The 23,986-nt window shown below is 41.6% G+C and overlaps 1 protein-coding gene across 3 annotated transcripts in view; it reads right to left on the bottom strand.

Moving 5' to 3' along the window:
- ZDHHC20 (zDHHC palmitoyltransferase 20) overlaps positions 1-23,986 on the bottom strand; it is a 73,183-nt gene that overhangs the window by 14,761 nt on the left and 34,436 nt on the right. For all 3 annotated transcript variants that reach the window (XR_012327501.1, XM_019936899.3, XM_019936898.3), the window contains exons 4-8: positions 21,191-21,311; positions 12,570-12,639; positions 11,234-11,266; positions 10,520-10,640; positions 789-921 (exon numbers count right to left, since the gene is read on the bottom strand). Coding sequence is in view for 2 of the 3 variants with exons in the window: in XM_019936899.3 (XP_019792458.1) it covers positions 789-921; positions 10,520-10,640; positions 11,234-11,266; positions 12,570-12,639; positions 21,191-21,311 (478 nt within the window). In the remaining variant the exon portion in view is untranslated. The remainder of the gene's footprint in view (positions 1-788; positions 922-10,519; positions 10,641-11,233; positions 11,267-12,569; positions 12,640-21,190; positions 21,312-23,986) is intronic.

The following is a 23,986-nucleotide window of genomic DNA, read 5'->3' on the forward strand; positions in this document are numbered from 1 at the left end:
CATCTTTCTGTGTTAAAATATGTCCAACTCTCCTTTAGACAGCAGGGAGTGTTTAACTTTCTTTGGAAACGCTGTGACAGATCCCCATTTTGTTAGCCAATACCTCAATATTCCAGTTATGGCTGGTGTTGCTGTTCACATGCCAATGGTTTAGTCTGAGCGCCACACCACTGTTGTTTAAGGAGTGTGTGTCAGGCTTCCCTGGTGGCGCAGTGGTTGAGAGTCCGCCTGCCGATGCAGGGGACACGGGTTCGTGCCCCGGTCCGGGAAGATCCCACATGCCACGGAGCGGCTGGGCCCGTGAGCCATGGCCGCTGAGCCTGCGCGTCCGGAGCCTGTGCTCCGCAACGGGAGAGGCCACAGCAGTGAGAGGCCCGCGTACCGCAAAAAAAAAAAAAAAAGTGTGTGTCCAATTATTGGAATACCTTACTGAATTCTTCCCCAATATTTTCATTTTAAAAAAATGAGCAAAAAAGGGACATAAGTGCTAACATTAGTGATACAACAAATGCAGGAAACAGCTTTTATTAAAATTTATAAAATATAGTCAGTTCTCTACTTTTATGTACAACACACTACTGAAAAATTATAGAAAAGTCAATCTTACTTCCTCAACCTTCTCAGAATTATGAACCTTTACATTTATTAAACAGCCATTGTTCCTATCCCGTCCAAGTTAATTTTAATACAGAATTATTTTATCTTTATCATCTTTTGTCCTTCTCTAGATTTCATGTTCATCTGTGTCCATTTTCCTAAATAATTATGCTTTATTTTAACCTACTTACCTATGGTTGTTCTGTTTTTTCCAACTAGCCAGCAGTGGTAGCTGAGAAGTGACAATACGCTGATGAAGAACATTGTCGACACAAAGAATAGAAAAAGTATGTGGAATTTTGCACGTGTATCTGAGAGTTCATTCTGAGGAAAGAAAAAAGAACACTTACTTTTCAGAATAGTCAACCTCCAAAATATACTCTTACAAATTTGGTTCTTCCTGAAGATTGCTGAATTCGCCAAAAAATTACCAGATATGAGAAGTAATAAAATAAATTAGGTAATACATCCAAAACAACATTTCCCAAAGCAGAGAATTGGTATTATCAGAGGGGCTTGCTTACATAACATGTCAGAAAGAGTCACTTTAAAAACCGCTCTTGGGCGTCCCTGGTGGCGCAGTGGTTGAGAGTCCGCCTGCCGATGCAGGGGACGCGGGTTCGTGCTCCGGTCCAGGAAGATCCCACATGCCGCGGAGCGGCTGGGCCTGTGAGCCATGGCCGCTGAGCCTGCGCGTCCGGAGCCTGTGCTCCGCAACGGGAGAGGCCACAACAGTGAGAGGCCCGTGTACCACACACACACACACACACACAAAAGTAAAAAACCGCTCTTAAATTTTAGCAATAGTTTCAGTAATAAAATAAAAGGATGGACATTTTTACCCAACGTTTTTCTTTTGTACTTTATACACATATTCAGGCTTTCCCCAACATCCAGGATACACGAGGGTTTTCTCCATCTACGCTACTATTTGCTTGTTTTAATTATATAACCAGAAACTAATTGTGATAAATTTATTTTTGGATTTCCCTAGTCTCTGTCTTCGGAACACCACTGCACACAGTCATCCCTTCAGCTGCTTCCATTCCTACCTCTTCAATCCTTTCTCCTTTCCCACAGAGCCTGTTTTGGTAATTACCGATTTTGGTATGTCAATTTGCCACGAGGCACTAGTGAACGAAAACAGCTTCTGTTACCCGTTCTAATGGCTAGATTCATTTCAACAGAAGCAAAGTGTTAACCCAGAAGAAGTCAGTCTCTAGCATGAGGATTAGAAGGAAGCCTTTACGCATTCGCTCTCACGACAAAGCCGCACAGCCAACCACAGCCTCACACAACAAGAGCTGCTCCTGCTTGATTTAAACACTGTTTACAGGCTAACAGGACGGTTTTTAGCATTAGGTGATTCTGACATCTATCTTCTCCTCTTCTCTTCCAGAGTAGCCGCAATACCTTTTAAATACATCAAGTGATTCTTCTATCTCCCCATCTTGTGAAACAAATGAGTACTATACATACTCACTATCAATGTCACAAAAAAGATGGCAAGAATATCATGGCAATGATGTATTTTTTTTAAAATTTATTTAATTTATTTATTTTTGGCTGCGTTGGGTCTTCGTTGCTGCGTGCGGGCTTTCTCTAGTTGTGGAGAGCAGGGGCTACTCTTCGTTGTGGTGCGCGGGCTTCTCATTGCAGTGGCTTCTCTTGTTGCAGAGCACGGGCTGTAGGCGTGTGGGCTTCCGTAGTTGCGGCACATGCGCTCAGTAGTTGTGGCTCGCGGGCTCTAGAGTGCAGGCTCAGTAGTTGTGGCACACGGGCTTAGTTGCTCTGTGGCACGTGGGATCTTCCCAGACCAGGGCTCGAACCCGTGTCCCCTGCATTGGCAGGTGGATTCTCAACCACTGCGCCACCAGGGAGGCCTGCAATGATGTATTTTACCTCTGGACAACTCTGTAGATTTCCTGTGGCAAAGCTTGTATAAATAGAGACAACGCATTAAGAAACCACTTTTTTTTTTCTTTTTTTCTTTATTTTTGCTGTACGCAGGCCTCTCACTGCTGTGGCCTCTCCCGTCGCGGAGCACAGGCTCCGGACGCGCAGGCTCAGCAGCCATGGCTCACATGCCCAGCCGCTCCGCGGCATGTGGGATCTTCCCGGACCGGGGCACGAACCCGTGTCCCCTGCATCGGCAGGCGGACTCTCAACCACTGCGCCACCAGGGAAGCCCAAGAAACCACTTTTTATACAAAACTATCCTGCGCACTATTGTTATAAACCTTTCATGTTTGGAAGGACCACTAAGACGTGGCTCTCTAAAGGCCATCAACGACGTTTCCTCAAAAACCACAAAAGAACATTCCTCTCTCCAAGCACATTTAGGGTACACTTCACACACCTTTCCACAAAGTTTTTAAAACAGAGATTTGTATCTAGGAAAGCATACAGGTTTTTAAAAGCTTCGGATGAGTAGTTTCTAAAAGCTAGATCTAATAATTTCTCACCTGCCTCAATGGTACTGCAGTAGCCTTCCAAGGGGTGCCGTCTCCTCCCCTCCGGTCTACTTTCCACAAAGCAGCCAGAGGGACCCTTTATAAGGCCGATGGCGTTACCCCCTGCTCCCCATTCCACGGCCCTTGCAACGCCCGCAAAGACCCTGCATCTCTGGCCGCCTCCTGGACCCGTTCCCCTGTTCATCTAGGCCAGCCTTGCCAGCGGCCTGGCATGGTGCTCCTCTGGGCCTTTACGCTAAAGGTCAGATGTCTCCTCTGTTTGAAACACTCTTCTCTCAGGTATCCATTAAGTCCCGTCAAGTCTTCGCTCAGCTTTCTTACTGAGGCCTACCACAATCACGCTTAAAAAACTTCAGATGTAATTGACATATAATGTTATTTTAGTTCCAGTAGTTCAACATAATGATTCCATATATGTCTAAATGGCAAAATGATCACTACAGTAAGTTTAGTTAACATCCATCACCACACAGAGTCACAAAACCTTTTTTCTTGTGAGGAGATCTTTCAAGACCTACCCTTAGACACTTCCAAATATACTTATTAGCCACAGTCACCATGTCGTACATTACAGCCCCAGGCTTATTCTGCCACCTTCTCCCACTTCGCCTATCCCCCACCCCACACTTCTGACAACCACCAAAATGTTCTTTGTATCTATGGGTTTTTTTTTTATTCCACATAAAAGTTAGATAATATGGTATTTGTTTTTCTCTGTCTGACTTTATTCCCTTATGATAATGCCCTCAAGGTCCATCTGAGTTGTCAAAAACGGCAAGATTTCCTTCTTGTTCTATGGCAGAATTTATACCATTTATGCAACGGTATAAATTCCGTTGCATATTTATACTACAATTTCTTCATCCACCAATGTAAACTTAAGAGTGTTTTCATGTCTTGGCTGTCATAAACAATGCTGCAATGAACACAGGGATGCAGATATCTTTTTGAGTTAGTGTTTTCCTTTCTTTTGGATATACTCCCAGCAGTGGAATTCCTGGATTGTATAATAGTTCTAATTTTAATTTTTTGAGGACTCTCCGTACCATTCTCCATAATGGCCGCGCTAATTTACACTCCCACCAACAGCACACAAGGGCTCTCTTTTCTCCACATCCTTGCCAAAACTTGTTATTTCTTGTCTTTTTGGTAATGGCCATTCTGACAGGTGTGAGGTGGTACCCTGCCGTGGTCTGGTTTGCACTTCCCTGATGATTAGTGATGCTGAGCATCTTTGCAGGTGTCTGTTGGCCATCTGCATGTCTTCACTGGAAAAATGTCTATTCAGATCTTCTGACCATTTTTTGTTGTTGTTGTTGTTGTTTTTGTTTTTGTTTTTTTGGTGGTACGCGGGCCTCTCACTGCTGCGGCCTCTCCCTTTGCGGAGCACAGGCTCCGGACACACAGGCTCAGCAGCCATGGCTCACGGGCCCAGCTGCTCCACGGCATGTGGGATCTTCCCGGACCGGGGCACGAACCTGTGTCCCCTGCATCGGCAGGCAGACTCTCAACCACTGCGCCACCAGGGAAGCCCCTGACCATTTTTTAATCAGATTGTTTTGTTTTTGCTATTAAGTTGTATGAGTTCTTTATATATTTTGAATATTACTCCTTATCAGATACACAGTTTTCAAATATTTTCTTCCATTTAGCAGGCTGCCTTTTCATTTTGTTAATGATTTCCTTTTCTGTGCAGAAGCTTCTAGTGTGACATGGTCCCACTTGTTTAGTTTTGCTTTTGTGGCTTTTGCATTTGATGTCAAATCCAAAAACTCATCGCCAAGGCTGATGTCAAGGAGCTTAACACCTGTATTTTCTTCTAGATTTACGATTTCAGGTCTCATGTTCAAGTCTCTAGTCCATTTGGAATTGATCTTTGTCTATGATGTAGGATTGAGGTTCAGTTTCACTCTTTTGCATGTGGCTGCCCAGGTTTCCCAGCATCCTTTACTGAAGAGACTGTCCTTTCCCCATTGTACCTTCTTGGCTCCTTGTCATAAATTAACTGACCGTATGTGCATGGGTTGATCTCTGTGCTCTCTTATTCTGTTCCACTGATCTATGTGTCTGTTTTTATTCCAATAACATACTGTTTTGATTACTACAGATGTGTAATATAATTTGAAATCAGGAAGTGAGATGCCTCTGGCTTTGTTCTTTTTCTTCAAGACTGCTTTGGTTATTTGGCTCTTTTGTGGTTCTACGCACATTTTAGGATTGTTCTATTTCTGTGGAAAATGGCATTGGAATTTTGATGGGGACGGCACTGACTCTGTAGATTGCTTTGGGTAGTATGGACATTTTAAACAATATGAATTCTTCCAATCCATAATCACAGATTATTTTTTTCTAACAGTTTTTTTGTAGACTCTACAATTTTCTAATATGTCACTTGAAAACAGAGACAGTTTTACTTCTTCCTTTCCTATCTGGATGCATTTTATTTCTTTTACTTGCCTAACTGTCCTGGCTGCCTAAGACTTTCGATACTATGTTGAATAAAAGTGGCAAGAATGGGCAACCTTGTCTTGTTCCTGATATTAGAGGAAAAGCTTTCAGCTTTTCACCACTGAGTATGATGTTAGCTGTAGGCTTGTCAATATATGGCCTTTATTAAGCTGAGGTGCATTCCCTCTATACCCATTTTGTAGACAGTTTTTTATCATAAATGGATGCTGAATTTTGACAAATGCTTTTTCTGCATCTATTGAGATGATGATACAATTTTTATCCTTCATTCTGTTAATGTGGTGTATCACGTTGACTGATGTGCAGATGTTGAACCATCCTTGCCTCCCTGGAATAAATCCCACTTGATCACAGTGTATGGTCCTTTTAATGTATTGTTGAATTTGGTTTGCTAATATTTTGTTGAGGATTTTTAAATCTATGTTCATCAGGGATACTGGCCTGTAATTTTCTTGTGGTGACCTTGTTTGGTTTTACTATTGGGGTAACACTGACCTTATAAAGTGAATCTGGAAGTGTTCTCTCTTCCATTTTTGGGAAGTCTGAGAAGGACAGGTGTTAACTCTTCACCTGTGAAGCCACCTGGTCTGGGACTTTTGTTTGTTGGGACGTTTTTGATTACTTATTCAGTCTCCTTACTATTAATGAGTCTGTTCAGATTTTCTATTTCTTCATGATTCAGTCTTGGTAGGTTGTATGTTTCTAGGAATTTATCCATTTTTTCTAGGTTATCCAATTAACTGGCATATAATTGTTCATAGAAATCTCCTTGATCCTTTGTATTTATCAGTTGTAATGTCTCTCTCTCTTTTTTTTTTAATATTTATTTTTGGCTGTGTTGGATCTTTGTTGCTGTGCACTGGATTTCTCTAGGTTCTCTAGTTGCACCACCAGGAAAGCCCTAAGAGCTGGTTTCTTGTAAAGATAAACAGAATAGACAGGCCTTTCCCTTGTCTCACCAAGAAAAAAAGAGAAGACTCAAAATCAGAAATGAAAGAGGACTTCCCTGGTGGCACAGTGGTTAAGAATCTGCCTGCCAATGCAGGGGACATGGGTTCGATCCCTGGTCCGTGAAGATCCCACATACCGTGGAGCAACTAAGCCCGTGCGCTGCAACTACTGAGCCTATGCTCTAGAGCCCACGAGCCACAACTCCTGAGCCCGCGTGCCACAACTACTGAAGCCCACACACCTAGAGCCCGTGCTCCACACAAGAGAAGCCACCGCATTGAGAAGCCTGTGCACCCACAAGGAGGAGAGGCCCCCGTTCACCACAACTAGAGAAAGCCTGCGTGCAACAACAAAGACCCAACTCAGCCAAAAATAGACAAAACAAAACCCCCCAAAAACAGCTCTTAGTTTCACTCATCTTTTTAGTTTCTGTTCCATTTATTTTCACTCTGATCTTTATTTCCTTCCTTTTAGCGCTTTTTAAAAAATTTTAATCTTGGCTGCTCTGCAGGGCATGTGGGATCTTAGTTCCCCAGTCAGGGACTGAACTCAAGCCCCCTGCAATGGCAGCATGGAGTCTTAACCACTGGACCACCAGGGAAGCCCCTAACTTCAGGCTTTTTTCTTTTTCTAGTTCCTTGAAGTGTAAAATTAGGTTACTTGAGATCTTTCTTACTTCTTAACACAGGTTTATCTCTATGAACTTCCCTCTTAGAACTGCTTCTGCTGCATCCCATATGTTTTGTTATGTTGTATTTCCATTTTCATTTGTCTCAAGATATTTTTTGATTCCTTCTTTCATCCATTGGTTGTTCAGTTGCATGTTTAATCTAAACATATTTGTGAATTTTCCAGTTTTTTTTTCTTGGAATTGATTTCTAGTTTCATATCACTGTAATTAAAAAAGATGCTTGCTATGATTTCAATATTCTTAAATTTGCAAGACTTGTTTTGTGACCTAACACGTAACCTATCATGGAGGACGTTCCATATGCACTTGAGAAAAACGTGTATTCTGTTGCTTTTGGATGAAGTGTTCTGTATAAATTTGTTAAGTCCGTTTGGACTAAAGTGTCATTTAAGTCCAATGTTTCTTTATTTCATTTCTGTCTAGATGATTCATCCACTGATGAAAGTGGGGTATTAAAGTCCCTTACTATTATTGTCTTGCTGTCTATTTCTCCCTTTACTTCTGTTAATATCTACTTTATATATTTAGGTGCTCCTTTGTTGGGTGCATAAATGTTCTTTTTTTTTTTCCCCCGTGCCGTGTGGCATGTGGGATCTTGGTTCCCTGACCAGGGATCGAACCCATGCCCCCTGCATTGGAAGCGTGGAGTCTTAACCACTGGAACGCCAGAGAAATCCCGCATAAATATTCTTATCTCGGATATCCACTAAGTTCCTTCAAGTCTTGCTCAAATCTAATCTTCTTATGGAGGTCTGCCACGATCACTCTCTTTAGTGCTATAACCTGTGCCCGTCACACCTCCCTCCCCACACACTTGCTAAACCCCTTACTCTGCTCTACTTGTTCTTCACAGCATTTACTTTCTAATATACAATATAATGTACTTATTTATGATGTTTATTATTTGTTTCCCCTTTCTCAAAAGTACATTCTACAAAGACAGAGCTCTTGGTCTCTTCTGTATATTGATATATCCCAAGTGCCTAGAACATATGTGCCTGGCACATAGTAATTGTTGAAGAATGGAGAAAAAAGTAGACTTTAGTTTATTAGTCTTTCCTTACTCATGATGACTCTCAAAAATTTTTTTTTTTTTTGACTCAAAAATTTTGTTGTTGTTGTTTGTTTATTATTATTTTTGCCTGCGTTGGGTCTGTTGCTGCGCGCGGGCTTTCTCTAGTTGCGACGAGCAGGGGCTACTCTTTGTGGTATGCGGGCTTCTCAATGCAGTGACTTCTCTTATTGTGGAGCACAGGCTCTAGGCATGCGGGCTTCAGTAGTTGTGGTGCGCAGGCTTCAGTAGTTGTGGCTCGGGGGCTCTAGAGCACAGGCTCAGTAGTTGTGGCACATGGGCTTAGTTGCTCCGCAGCATGTGGGATCTTCCCGGACCAGGGCTAGAACCCGTGTCCCCTACACTGGCAGGCGGATTCTCAACCACTGCGCCACCAGGGAAGCCCTCAAAAAGTTTTAAAATATTTATATTTTAATTAATAAATCATCACATGCAAACATAAGTTTCTGATAAAGAAATGGGAAATTCTACAATTTGGACTTCTTTCATCTGGCACAGATTCATCTTCATTTATTATTTTAAAAGAATTTTTGGCTGTGCTGCACAGTTTGCAGGATCTTAGTTCCCAAACCAGGGATTGAACCCTGGGCCACAACAGTGAAAGCAGCGGTCCTAACCACTGGACCACCAGGGAATTCCCTCCTCTTCATTTAAATAGGACCACTGAGTATGGTGAAGTAGGTTGTACACTGAACAAAGCTGCCCAACTAGGGGAACAACAGGGGCTAAAATTCATTAGGCTGATACCACACAGAACTGAGGTGCTCGTTTCTAATATGCACAAAGGGACTGCAAGTGCTAGCATACCCTGGTTTTAAATACCCAAGCTTTAAAAGTCTAATGATGTTTTAATGAAAATCCTTCCAAAATGTATTAGACATTTCCTGGAAAATTAATTCTGTTTGATGACTCAAGTATCTGGATGTCGGAAGAGAAAGATCTAAGTTACAATTTTGGCTTCCTATACTACTAAGTATGTGACCTGGTTAGTTACCTAACTTTTGCAACCTCAGTTTCCAACTCTGAAAGCTGGAATAATAGTAGCTCCTTCTGCACTCATTATACTTTCTTCCTTTCTGTATTCTTGATGCTCTCGCATCTGGAGCCTTGCTGACTGGGGAGAGAGTGCCTCTCCCAGGGCCATCCAATTCTTACCGAGATAGCAAGGAATGTACCTCTCATATACAAACTAATCAATCCAGAGCCCATACTCCAAAACACCTCCTTTCTCTGGCTCTCACACTCTAGGGGGACAGCCTGCATCCTCAGAGACCACTGAAATCATTCAGACTAGTTAACCCTAAGTGCATCTACCCTGCCTCACCATGCTTTCCCGGGGGCCCTGCGCCTTCTGCTTCCTAAGCAACTCTGGTGCTTCCCTGTGTGGCCCTGCACGGGGTGGCATGAACCCTCCCTTGGAACTGTGAGTAACAAACTATCTTTTCAATGGTTATCATCTCCTGATCTGTCAGCTTCACCATACCTGAAGACAAATAAAACCTACATTTTAAAATACCTTCCTGGGGACTTCGCTGGTGGCGCAATGGTTTTGCAACACAGCCAAAGATAAATAAATAAAATAAAATAAAACACCTTCATAGGATTTTTAGGAAGAGTAAATACAGAAGTACCTTTAACCACAATAACCCCCACCTTCAAAATCAAAGATTTAAATGGAGGGAGGAAAAAAAAACACAATAAAAATGCCAGAAGAAAAGCTGGGTAAATATCTGTATAAATTTACAGTGAGCAGAATAAAGCCAGAAATCGTAATTTAAAAGTACTGCTTTAAAAATATAAAATTTTGATTTAGTAAAAACAAAAGCAAACAGGGTTACAAGACATCGATCAAAATTGTGGAAAAACTCACAATTTGCAACTCACAACAGAAAAAGTATTAATATCTCCAGAGACAGGAAACAGATTAGTGGTTGCCTGGGGCTGGGGATTTCACTTTTATTACCGTAAAACTGCACTGAGTCTCATCATCTGAAATAAAAGTAATTACTTCCCTAAAACTGATAGTATGGTTCGAAACAGTTTGGATTACTAAAAGAAGCTCACTATATCCTGTTTAATATTCATTTATTTACAAACATGTATATATGAAGGTAAATTTTAACCCCAACTGTCTTCTGAGCCATTATAAACTCTAACTAGTAAAATTAAGTATGTCTACTTATAATAAAGAATGAAGGAATTATTTATGAAATAGCATCTTAAAATGCCCTAAATATATGTTTTAAGATAGAAAAAAAGACTTACCGTCCAAAATTTTATAAAGTACTGTAAAACTGTTGTAGCCACGAAAAGGCAATATAATAGAGAGTACAATAGAAATAGCAGGAAGAATTTGTAATTAGAAAATCCCACACAGTTATTCACCCTAGAAGAATAAAGAAAATCACACTGTAAAAATAAGACAAACTCACAGAAACAAACACTAGAATGGTGTTTGCCAGGGGCTGAGGGGAGGGCAGTGGGGAGTGTTTAATGGGTACTGAGTTTCAGTTTTGCAAGATGAAAAAGTTCTGGACGCTGGTTGCAAAACAATGTGAACATACTTAACACTGCTGAACTGTACACTTAAAAATGGCTAAGACGGCAAATTTAATGGTTTTTTTTACCATAATAACAACAAATAGGACAGATGAAAAAACTTAAAATCACTATAACTAGAAAATGGGTCATTTGGGAAGTAGAGAGCAGTGTCTTAATTATGGATGTGTGTTTTAAATAAATTCTGTAAGGAATTTGGAATTTCAATGTTAATTCTTAGTAGACAATTATTTGGGTTAATAACATCAGAATGTATTTTTAAAGGAAAACATGTAGCAGAAACATAAAACTAGATCAATCTTGATATCTATGAGTAATTAAATTAACCTTCAACATTTAGGAATGCTGAGGTAAATCACTCCAAGTACCCCCCTCCCACCTCTCCAGCCCCACGTCATTTCCTCTGTGGTTTACACGTACCAAGGGCAGTGGTGATCCATCTTAAGAACACACCTAAGAAACAAACGAGCATAAGAAAATCCACGTAGAAAAATTTCCCTGATTCTAATTTCTGATAATTTTTGTTTTTTACTTAAAATTTTCTCTTCAGCAATACATCTTAGAAAAACCAACCCTGTAGACATTAGGTTAGAGACCATTTCTGTTATTTCCACAAATACTTTCGTAGGTAAGAAGTAATGACTTTTCACACTGAGAAATCAGCTGAGCACAGCCAGCTGACTTGGACCACATCAAACAACATTTTAATATACAGATGTGGTGCATATAGCACTTGGTACACTAGCTAGATCTAGTTTACAAAGTCAGCTGAGGAAAGTAAAATGAAAGTTATTTCAAACGTGCAAGTGATAAAACTTTAGAAGCAAATATTGTTAAAATATTAACACTGATGGGCTTGTAGGTGGTTATTTTTTTCCACAGATTTTATACAATTCTATCCCATGTATAAGAACCACTGTACTTTTATAATCAGAAAAAGAAAAACCCCAAATTTGCCTCCCCACCAGTATACGTAATGTATATTTGCATAAAGTTAGACAAGGGATCATTTCAAGTAATACAACAAATAAGTAAACTGATACCCAAAAGGTTAAACGACTTGTCTCACTCGAGTTCAAGGACTCACTGGAATTCCCATACTAGGGGTCTTTCTTTCAACACACTACCTTCTCACAAGAGCATGAGGGATAAAATCTTTGAAATTTTTTGGGGAACAACTTCAGAGGTGGTAACTGAAAGTAATAATGGGACTTCTCTGGTGGTCCAGTGGTTAAGACTCCATGCTCCCAATGCAGGGGACCAGGGTTCGATCCCTAGTCAGGGAACTAGATCCTACACGCCACAACTAAAGATCCTGCGTGCTGCAACTAAGAGCCGGTGCAGCCAAATAAATACATAAGTAAATATCAAAAAAAGAAAGTAATATTTTTGTGGATTGTTAGGCTTTAATACCAACATTAATAATAAAAACAAGAAAAGTGTCATGATGGTCTTTTTCATCCAGGAATTAAAGTTATCTTTCTCAAGGGGGGGGTATTACTTACTTGGTCATCAATACTACATTAAGCATATGCACAAGAAGTACACATACTTAAAATTCTAACAACTGGTACAGGAACTGTTATCAAAGATTACTTCAAAGTATATTCAGCTTATATACATAGTTATGTTAGCTCTGCATACAGAGCAAATAATGGGAGAGGCTGCAATGCTTTTGCTAAGTTCCTTCACTTTCTGTTCTCCCATCTCCAGTTCCAGTACTGGGGTTAAATGAAAGCCAAAGAGAAACACTTACATGTCACATGCTGAGCAGTGATGCGCACGGTCAGGCTTAATCAGCTGACATCTTTCACAGTATCTGATGGCTACATTTAAGAATTAAAAGGAAGTTGTTGAAGAATGTATGTTGAGAGTTGAGTTCATTTGACTATAAAATTTGCTTTCATTTCTTAGAAACAACTCTAGGAAACTGACAACTAATAATTTTAAAATAATACCAAAGTTCATTGGAGAGTTTATGAAATCCAAATGTCGGGAGGCAGAAGGGAACCTCAGGAATGTAGCTGGCCCAGCAATGTTCAGATGAATAAGGAGATCCAAGGAAATAAGGAACTGGTACAAAGTCAGACATGTAGTTTAGTGGCAAAACTCAGATACACTAAGACCTAAATCAAGTATCTTCTCCTACTGTACCATGATGTCTGTAGTAAAATATCAAAACAAACGTTCTCAATCATCTCCCACCCCATCCCAGATAAATAGCAAAATTGCAAACATACTATTGCGAAAGAACTCTAAACTTCTTCCCAGTGAATTCTAATATATACAGTTTGTATTTTCATTCATTCAAAACACAATGAGCACCTACTAGGGGCCAGATATTGCTCTCGGCATAAATCCCCGCCTTCACGGAACTCATGCTCTAGTGGAAAAGACGGGGAGTAATAACCAAGGCAAGGTGACAAAATAAGTCGTATATTAGTGATAGGTGCTGACAGGAAACATAAAGCAGGGAAGGGGAGTTGGGGTAATGTAATTTTAGAGTCATTTGAGAAAACTGAAACTGAAAGAAGGGAGCTGGTCAGTCACACACATCTGTGGGAAAAGAGGAATCTGAGGAGACGGCACAGGCCTCGGGTGGGAGGGTGCTCAGGGTGCACGAACAGCGAGGGGCCGGTGTGCTTGGAGCAGAGGGGAGAGGAGGAGGACACAAGGCAGGGTCAGAGAAGCCGCATCAGGTAAGGCTTGCTCTCCCCACTCCGCTCAAGTACTCTGAGAGAAAAGAAGCCAACTGGAGGGGACTTCCTGGCGGTCCAGTGGTTAGGACTCCATGCTCCCAACGCAGGGGTGCGGGTTCAATCCCTGGTCGGGGAACGAGGATCCCGCATGCCACACAGCACAGACAAAAACAAAAAGCCAACTGAACGAAGAGCTCCACCAGAACCTGCAGAACATTCAGAACCTGAGGTTCTGGTTTTTGAAATCTAAGTAAGTGACAAACCAGTTCTTTGAGATTTATGAGGGAAATGTCCCAAGACTTCACAAATCAAGAATTCTTTAAAACCATTATTTTGGATGAATAGAGAATAATAAAATTACAGTGAGATACTAACCTTTTTCCATATCGTGGCCTCCAAAGCAAACAAATGCTTCTTGGCAACAAGACAAATGACTACGGGTCTTTCGCTAGAGCTGAAACGTTCACAGATTTAGAGCATCTGACTAATACATACTCTGCGGGATCTACTGTAAGTGCGGTAGACTTCTTTGGGGGTATCCGCCTGGTCTACAGGCCACTCTCTTTCCAGGAAATGATTTCAGACCCCTTTTCTACCTGGACTGTGTGAACCCACCCACCTCCCCCTTCTGGTCCACGCTCTCTCTTACGAATCAGGGCTGAGGGGCAGTGAGCTGTATCTCACGGGGTGGAACTGAGTAACACACGATGGCCGCGCTTCGCCACGTGGATGGGATAAGAAAGGGAGAATCATTTTAAGGGCGACAGTGTAGGAAGTGAGCAGATGCCAGGGAGCAGCAAGGACAGCTGCAGGAGCCCCTCTGGCCCCCGGGTCTCAGCTCCAGTCCCTTCTTGCACTCCTGCCCTCAGGGCACAGGAGACACCCACCACTTTCTTACACCACCCCGTACGTTATGGTAGTTTCTTTTGGAGGGAAGGGGGAGTTAAAAAGCTTACGCTATTGTCTGTTACTTGTGATCATTAGGGCTAACAGACATAGTAACAGCAGAGAAAACAGGTTCAAATAAAAATTTAAATTAAACATACCCTCTAAAAAGTAGATGGACCATGTCATGTTAGTGTTTTTGGAAAAGAATTTGGCCATATCTATAAAAGCGTAAGGCATGAACACTCTCTGCCCGGGATCTCTGCCGCTAGAAAATTTATTCTATAGACATGCTCTCACCACAACATGGTTTCAATAACAAAGCACTAGGAATAACGAATTATGAAGGTAGTTAAGCATTTTATGATACACTACACAGACTTTAACAAGAATTCTCCATACAAAATAGACACATACCCTAAACTGGAAGAGTGCAAACATATTAAGTGGAAAAAAGCAAACTGCAGAATAGTTTGATATACAGCATGTTTCATATCTCTGAGGGGGGAGAAGAATATATGTATTTTTCTATTTATACATCCCAATACAATGCATCCACCTTCAGACTTGAATTAACATATATAAGAGAGACACAAAGTGTTATTTTGAAGCAGTGTTAGCAGTTACACCTGTTAGAAGGCAGCTACCCAGGTAACCAAATCTGTACTGGTTAATACCTATCCACTCTCATTGTTAAAATGTTAATTGATTGTATATAAGTTTTGCAATATTCTGTTATATATAAAAAATTTCTGCAAGGATATACAAGAAGCATGGCAACCTCTGGGGAGTAGTACCAGGGTAAGGGGCAGACACTTCTCATTTGGTATCCTTAAAACAATTTTTTTAAATCATGTCCCTGTATTACTTTTATAATTTAAACCAAACTTCAAGATGAAGGGAATTTATACAAATATCCCCTTATCAAATGAATAACGTGTACCCTACTGAGGGCCTTCTGTAGTACCTTGGCTAGACTGGACACTAGGGAAGTGAACCCATACAAGGTAGGAAAAGCAGAGCAGGTAAAAAGGACCTGAGAGGTCTTCTAACTCAACCTCTCATTTTTTAGGTTAGAAACACCCCAAAACCTAAAGAGAAAACAAGTAGTTTGCCCAAGATTATCTCCCTCTCTCTCTAAACGAGTGGTCAGATCGGGATCAGAAGCCCGGTGTCTTATTTCCTCTTCCTCTACATTTCCTCCACTCAAAATTCTGCCGTTGCTCTGAGATGAGATGAAACGAAACAGACTTTTCAAGAAGCCTTTTTAAGGGTCTTGATGACTGAGTAGATAGAAGAACTGAAGTAAAAGCAGCTGTCCAAGAAAACTGCAGTTTCTAGGAGGGGTGGCCAGAGGAGTGATGCTGCCAGTGCCAGAAACAAGCTTGATGCTGGCGGGTGGAGGGAGTGGGTGGGTATGGGAGGGGGGTTAGGTTGTTTTTCTTTCTTTCGTTCATTCATTCAACAAATACTCAGTCTCTACCCTGTGACAAACACTGCTCCATGCTGAGAATATAAAGTTGAACAAGACAGACTTCCCTCCTGCCCCCATGGTGTTAGGTTTTGCTCCACTTGAATTGGGATAACAGGTCACTCAGGTACAGCTATCCTTCGGAAGGTGGGGATACGAGAATGGAGCCCTAGTGGGCGCACATGCCCAGGGGAGTGCCAAAGCCCCGACCAGGGCCCTGGGGGAGGGCAAGGCAGCCTCGCCCCTCTGAAGGCGCAGCTGCAGTCCACCCCTCTGCCTGACAACAAGAAAGGGTCTGGGCAGCAAGCGCATGCTCGTGTGACAACATCCCTCAATCTGCTAGTTCACAGTAAGGAAAGATAACTCAGTCTGACAACTATTAAAGAAAACAAATCGTCTGAGACACAGTGAACCAACGATCACAATATTGTGGTGTCAGAGTTCCATGGTTAAAAACAGCTGAAGGAACAGTACAAAAAGAATTGGGACGAGGCGCCCTTGTGAAGTGGGGTTAAAAAAACGTAGGAGGAAGAATAAACATTCAAAGATGCAGAAACAACTAGAATGAGAAAGCACGAAGAAGAAAGCTTTTCCAAAGAAGAAAGTTTTTCAAGCAGTTAGAATGAAAAGCCACCGAACTTGGTTAGGAAGAATGAAAGCCAGCTGCCTGGAATCTGCTGGGAAGGAAAAGAGGCCCAGGGTACAGACGACTTATGGGGGACCCACCACGGTCAAAGGGAAGAGAAAATAGAATGGTAGTTGGAACACGTAAGAACCAAATTTTTGTTGTTGTTGTTGTTGTTTTTCTGCGGTACGCGGGCCTCTCACTGCCGCGGCCTCTCCCGTCGCGGAGCACAGGCTCCGGACGCGCAAGCCCAGCGGCCATGGCTCACGGGCCCAGCCGCTCCGCGGCACGCGGGATCCTCCCGCACCGGGGCACGAACCCGCGTCCCCTGCATCGGCAGGCGGACCCCCAACCACTGCGCCACCAGGGAAGCCCCTTGTTGTTGTTTTTAAGAGGAGATACACTTTGAAGTATACCTGAAAGCAGAGGGAAGAAATGGGTTGGAAATTATTAAGTAAAGAAGATTTTTAGGAGCAAACTGTGGGAGAAGGGAAGAAAGAGGTCAGCAGTCTTTATGCAAGTTTAATAAAGGACAAGAATGCAGACCCCAAGAAGGAAGCGAGGTCCTGAGGGACAGCCAAGTGCGTGCAGGTGCAGGGCGGCCCCCGAGCCTGGAAGCAGCTGGGGCTCTGCCGCCATATTTCACACTCGTTCTCTCCTACTTACTAGCTTGTGACCTTGGGTCAGTAACTCACTTTCTGAAAGCCTCAATTTCCTCTTTTGTAAATGCAAATAATATCAAGCGCAAAGGACTACTGTGCAGATCAAAAAAAATATGGAACATATCAAATTCCCAGTAAAGCAGTTATTATCGTTACAATAATGTTATTGTTTTTGATAAAACACAAAGTGAGACTCTAGGATGGGAAAAATTAGTGAAGGGGAGAAAACTACGGAGATCTTTCAAGTGTATAAGCAGCCATTATGGAGAACACCCAGGAACAGATTCATCCCACAAACGCCTCCTGGGGGCCTGGGGGGTGACGCACTGGCTGTGTTAGGGCCGTGGACGGAGATCCCAGTGCCAGAGCCTCAGGACAGAGTCAAGGAGGGAGGAGCACAGACAACCAGCAGACGGCGACCTGCGATCTACAAGGCAAGAGTGTGAGAAGTTCAGAGAAGATTTCAAAAATCTCTTCTTGCTTAAGTGAATAGAAATGGTTGAAGAGAGCTGGACAGTGAATTAAAACTTTAAAGTAGATTTAGGGAGGAGAAAATTATCATTCTAGGAAGAGGAAAAGACATAAAAATAAAAGGTGGGGAAGGACAGAGTTTTAGCGGAGTTGACACAGGGAAATGGAGCGGGAGAAAGCTAAAGAGAAACACTGGCTGTATCCAGACTGTGGAGGGCGGAGGTTTAGAAAGACTCATTTTGCTTCCTTAATAGACGAGATGTCCACGTGGTTCAAAAAAGCACAAAAAGGAGCGCAGTGACAGCCCCCACGCCCCTCCACGAAGGCAGCTCCGTCACTTTCACTAATCTCTGGTCTAAGAAAGACCCACTTTCTATAACATGTGGTTCTGTAATTTCATTTTTTAAAGAATGCATGATATTATTTCTATAATAAGAAAAAAAGAAGAAAAACCCCCAATGTTCTTTGGGATTCTAAGCAGTAGAAATGCAGTATAAAACGGTGCTCAAGGGCAGGGGCTCTGTCTGCAGTCAGAAGATAAGGTGTAAATCCCAGACCTTGCCACTCGGGGACGTCAGGGCCCTCCCTGTGTCGCACTTCTTTGTCTCTAATGTGGGGATAAGTGCTGCACTGTCTCAGAGGGGCGTAAATAATCACCATGAAGTGCTCAGCAAAATTCTCCTGCACTACTCAACAGAGGAAGGGCATTTTTCAGAGTAGTGGAAAGCCATTAAAATTAATGAAAGGTAATAAAGCTTTAAAGGCAAAGACTTTACGTTAGCAGCTTTTAACTCTTTGGGGCATAGGTACTGCTCTGGAAATCAAAAGAACGGGTTACTTCAAAAAGTACCCCAAATTTTGCGTTTAATCTCACGGTTTCATTAATTCTCTGAAATCTTGGGACTTTGGGTTAAAAACACCTAGGGGATTTCCTGGCGGTCCAGTGGTTAGGACTCTGCGCTTCCACTGCAGGGCACATGGGTTCGTTCGCCTGTCAGGGAGTTAAGATCCCACAGGCCCTGCAGCATGGCCAAAAAAAAAAAAAATCTAATCTACATAACTGCAGCTACTAACAACTGCTGTAAACTAAACATTTTATAATTGAATATAAAAAGGGATTATTTTAAATTAGCTCTCGGACTTCCCTGGTGGTGCAGCAGTTAAGAATCTGCCTGCCATTGCAGGGGACACGGGTTGGAGCCCTGGTCCGGGAAGGTCCCACATGCCGTGGAGCAACTAAGCCCGTGCACCACAACTACTGAGCCTGCGCTCTAAAGCCCGCGAGCCACAGCTACTGAGCCCACTCGCCGCAACTACTGAAGCCCACGTGCCTAGAGCCCGTGCTCCGCAACAAGAGAAGCCACTGCAATGAGAAGCCCGCGCACCTCAACGAAGAGCAGGCCCGCTCGCCGCAGCTAGAGAAAGCCCGCGCACAGCAACGAAGACCCAACGCAGCCAAAAATAAATAAACGTTAAAAATAAATATATAAATAAGCTCTCACTTACTGAAAATGTATTACTGTACACTGAGATCTATACTAAGTGCTTGTCTCATTTTTGTATACTTCCAGAGATTTAGAGACTATTATTCTCATTTTAAAATGAGGAAACCAGGGCTTAGGAAGTTTAAGTGACTCTCATTGCACTAGCAATGGAAAAGCTGGGGTTTGATCTGAAATCCATGTTTTCATTCTATACGGTAATATATTGGTTATGCAAAGGGATAGTATAGGCATACCTCGTTTTATTGCGCTTCACAGATACTGTGTTTTTTTGTATTTTTTTTTTTTTACAAACTGAAGGTCTGTGGCAACCCTGCATCGAGCAAATCTATTGGTGCCATTTTCCCAGCAGCAGTTGCTCACTTTGTGTCTCTGTGTCACATTTTGGTAATTCTCAAAATATTTCAAGCTTCATTATTATTTTATTTGTTATGGTGATCTGTGATCAGTGATCTTTGATATTACTGCTATGATTTGCTGAAGGCTCAGATGATGGTTAGCACTTTTTAGCAATAAGGTATTTTTAAATTAAGGTATGTATGTGTTTTTCTGACATAATGCTACTGCACACTCAACAGGCTACAGTACAGTGTAAACATAGCGGTTACACGCACCGGGAAACCAAAAAGTTCACGTGACTTGCTTTATTGTGATATTCACCTTATTGCACTGGGCTGGAACCAAACCTACAGTATCTCCAAGGTGTGCCTATATGAAATGCATGAAACATTTAAACGTCGGTCAAACATCTCCTTCTACAATTCCTAAGTCAGAATGTGTACATAATTATACAAAGGTAAAGCTCCTTTTATTTCCCCTCAGAGCTGAGAAGCATAGGGGTTCTATAGGCAGAGCACCTTTTCACATACTATCTGTATGACCTACCTATATGACTACCTGTATGACTACCTGTATGACCTTCATCAAGTTACTTAACCTGTCTGTAAAATGGAGAGAGCAGTGTCTCCGTCACAGGCTGGTGTGAAGTTTAGAGGAGTCTGTATGTGTAAAGAACTTAGGTCAGAGTAACTGTTAGCTATCACCATTATCTGGTATTTGCATGAATTAGTGAGATGTATAATACATAATTTAAAACAATTTCCTGTACTTAAATGACCAGTCTGGCCGCTCACAGGTCCATCCCTATCAGTAAGGCTCTGCCCCTGAGAAAAGGAAGCTGCTGCAGTCACAAACGTCAAGGGGGCCAGTGGGACAGACACAGCTTCGGAACCAGACAAACCTGACTTCAAATTCTGGCTCTCTGAATACTAGCTTTATAGCCTTGAACAAGCTTCTTCCCCTTGATGTCTTTTATTTCTCCCCATTCTAAGTTACCACGTTCTTGATTTTTAAAAAAATTACTCAGTGATGACACAAAATATTCAAATTCAAATCAGGATTTCCAAAATGACGGTTTGCTAAAAATTATAAATGAAATTTTTAGCCATGAAGATTGAGTTGGAAAAAAAAAAGAAATGCAGAAAAAAGAGATCCACATTAAAGTGAGCCCCTTAAAAAATCTATATCAGGGGACTTCCCTGGTGGCACAGTGGTTAAGAATCCACCTGCCAATGCAAGGGATACGGGTTCAAGCCCTGGCCTGGGAAGATCCCACATGCCGTGGAGCAGCTAAGCCCGTGAGCCACAACTACTGAGCCCACGTGCCACAGCTACTGAGCCCACATGCCACAACTACTGAGCCCACGTGCCTAGAGCCCGTGCTCCACAACAAGAGAAGCCACTGCAATGGGAAGCCTGTGCACCGCAATGAAGAGTAGCTCCTACTCGTTGCAACTAGAGAAAGCCCACGCGCAGCAACGAAGACCCAACGCAGCCATAAATAAATAAATTCATTTGAAAAATCTATATCAACATATGTACATACCTATTATCTGAAATACCATGTAAGATACACAACACGTGAAAATCCTGTTCCCACAGATGTTATTTGTGGCAACCGCAATATCCACTTAATTGTCAAATCATGCAAATATATCTTGGCAAAAATTACCATATTTTAAACATTATTTGGGAAGAAGAGCTTAAGATTTGTTTTTCTTACTCTTTGAAGCTGATGTGGTGTAGATAGGTAAGTCCCTTGCTGCTCTTCTCAAAATTTCTTGCTGTCTTTCTTGGCTGAATTCCTTTTCATAACGTTCCTTTTCAGAATTGGACAAGCAGAACTATAAAAGGAGAAATAACTATTAATTCTTTTTAATCCCATAATTATTAACTATCAGGCTCAGAAAAACAAAGTTGTATCCAGAACAGAAAAAACAAAAATATTTCCTTCTATAAAGGCAAAACTTGTCTTCGAATTTGTTTAGGAAGCTAAATCAAGCACATTTTAACAAAACCACACACATACCTTTGACAGATTGAGAAATATTTGCCCTCCATACTAATGATGGCAAAGAACATGAACTAAATATTTTTTGCATTTTTGTTTTTTACAGAGAAGATTAACTTTCCCCATCAAAAAGGGCTTAATATATATTTTCTGTTAGTAAAAATTCTGGTGTTTGAAAGTTAGTGTCAAGAGATTTGGAAGAATGTCCAAAGAGTCACTTGCTTTGCGTAACAGGCTATATCACAGGCATGGGGCCCTACTATTTTCTGGCCAAATTTCTCAATGAGGACAACAAGTCCTTCTTTCACTACTCTGTTTTTGCTTTTAAAAAGCTAATCAATCAGGGTGCTTTCTCCAGAAGTATTAAGGATTGCCAAGGTAAGCACAATCTCCTTTTCTCAAGGACAGATTCCTTTATAGAGTTGTTTCCAGTTTCCACTTCTGAAGTTTTAATTCCCGTGTGTGGGCAGCCTCCAGCCTATTTCTTTAAATAGCATTTTCCTTACAAAGGACTTGTTCAGTTGCTCTTCTTTTCATGTCATCCCAGCATCTCAAGGACCTCAGTTTTATGCCTCTATTTTATGTAACCAGGAGTTATTTTTCAGTGTCTGTTGGTCTTTATTTCACAGATTTTTTTAAAAAACAAAAAAATGGCCTAGACATGCTCTTGATCATAGTTCATACTTTAACAATACTGTTCCTCAATTTTTATTTACTTACAGGGTTTTGCTTGAAAAGGTCTAAGGGGTCGTGACTAAACTTTATCTTTTAAAATTTGAGTATTTTGGTCTACCTGCGAACTCAAGTGCCAAGTCTTCCACACTCTCAACGCCTCATTGTCAACAACGGCACTGCCTTCCTGATGCAGCCTCTTCTGTTACAAATGGGGCGATAGGGCAGCACAGGCAGGATTAAGAGCTCTGGGGTGAGGAAACTGTGATCCCAAGCAGCTCAGGGAATTTTCTAAAGCTGCAGAATTATTGGCAGAGCTGATATAAAAACACAAGTCTCTTGAGTTCTACCCTAGTATGTTTCCCTCTGTGCTGCTCATGTGAAATACGTGTTCTTTCTTTTTACAGACTTGTTACTCTAGCCTGGCCAAAACACGATGGCTTAAGAAGTAGCAGAGTCCACTTAGATGGCCCAGCCCAGCTCCCACAACTAAATCTTGGTGGCACACAAGAAACCCCCAAGCTGCTCATAAAGGACAAGAAGTAACATGGACACATGAACAGGACAGAAAAAAATCACACACAAGCTTGACGTTGACACTCTGGAGGTCACTCAGCTAAACTCCAGGCAGGCTGGAATCTTCAGACATTTCTGAGATCCACCCCCTCGAATACTGTCAGGTACAAAAATACTTTCCTACTTTGTAAGACGGCCTGTTCTCCTTTAAGAGAACTGTAACTTGCTAGAAAGTTCTTCCCTGACATGATGCATCTCTGAAACATTCAGAACAGAGAATAAAAATCATATGGTATAACGTTAAATATATATTTGGAAGAAAGATGCTCTAATCAAATTTTACAGTTTCCTTGTAAAATCTGAACAGAATTTTCCTGGGCTGAGCTGTTTCTAGCCAGGCCTCAAAGTCATTACTTTTCCGTAAGAACTATGGTTATAAATTACGAAAAGCTTAAACCAAATGAAAATCTCAAGAGACACCAGGATTTTAGATGAGGAATGGAACAAAACAAAACTTAAAATGAGCTAGATGTTTGAAATTATTCCTGTCTATTTTTCATTAAATACTACTGAACAGAATTCAAACTATGAAATGCCATTATTTTAAATTTAGTGTTCAAATGGTTCAATTTAAGTATCTGTTACACACCAATTAAGAGCTTGGCACTGTCCCAGGTACCAGGGATCCAAAGATGAATAAAAATACAGCCTTTGCCTTCAAAAACACATTCCTATAGTTCAGTACGAATGTTAACCATGTAAACATAGAATTACAAATCAGCAATTCTTTGCAAGGTGTGATCAAAGCTCCCTTGGGAGGGGTGAGGGCCGTCAATGAAAGTTTCTTGGAAGAAGAGGTACCTAAACGGGGTTTAGAAAGATCAACAGGAATCGTCCAGGAAGACAAAGCAGAAAGAAAACTTTGGCAAAAGAAGCGGCATATGGAAAACACAAAGAGGTGAAAATAGTATATTCAGGGCAACACACTACTTGAATACAGAGTTCCAGGAAGAAGCAATGGACATGAAGTAGTACCTCAGCTCGTGAAGGGTCTGTGTACCAGGCAAATGACCAGCCCACTGGCAACCTCTGCAGGAATGCCAGAGAAGCGACAGAACCGTATTTTCTTTTTAGAAAGATGACACTTAGTGATGGAAGATGCCTACCAGCTTTTCTTATGCTGCTTCCCCCTTACCATTCATTCACTCAAGTATTTAGCAATCTATTATATACTAGGTCTGATTCTAGGCAATGAAGATACAGCAGTAAATAACAGAGTCTTCCTTCAAAAAGCTTATCCTTTAGTGGAAGAGATAACTT

This window comes from Tursiops truncatus, chromosome 18 (genome assembly GCF_011762595.2).
Source record: "Tursiops truncatus isolate mTurTru1 chromosome 18, mTurTru1.mat.Y, whole genome shotgun sequence".
NCBI classification, from domain to species: domain Eukaryota; kingdom Metazoa; phylum Chordata; class Mammalia; order Artiodactyla; family Delphinidae; genus Tursiops; species Tursiops truncatus.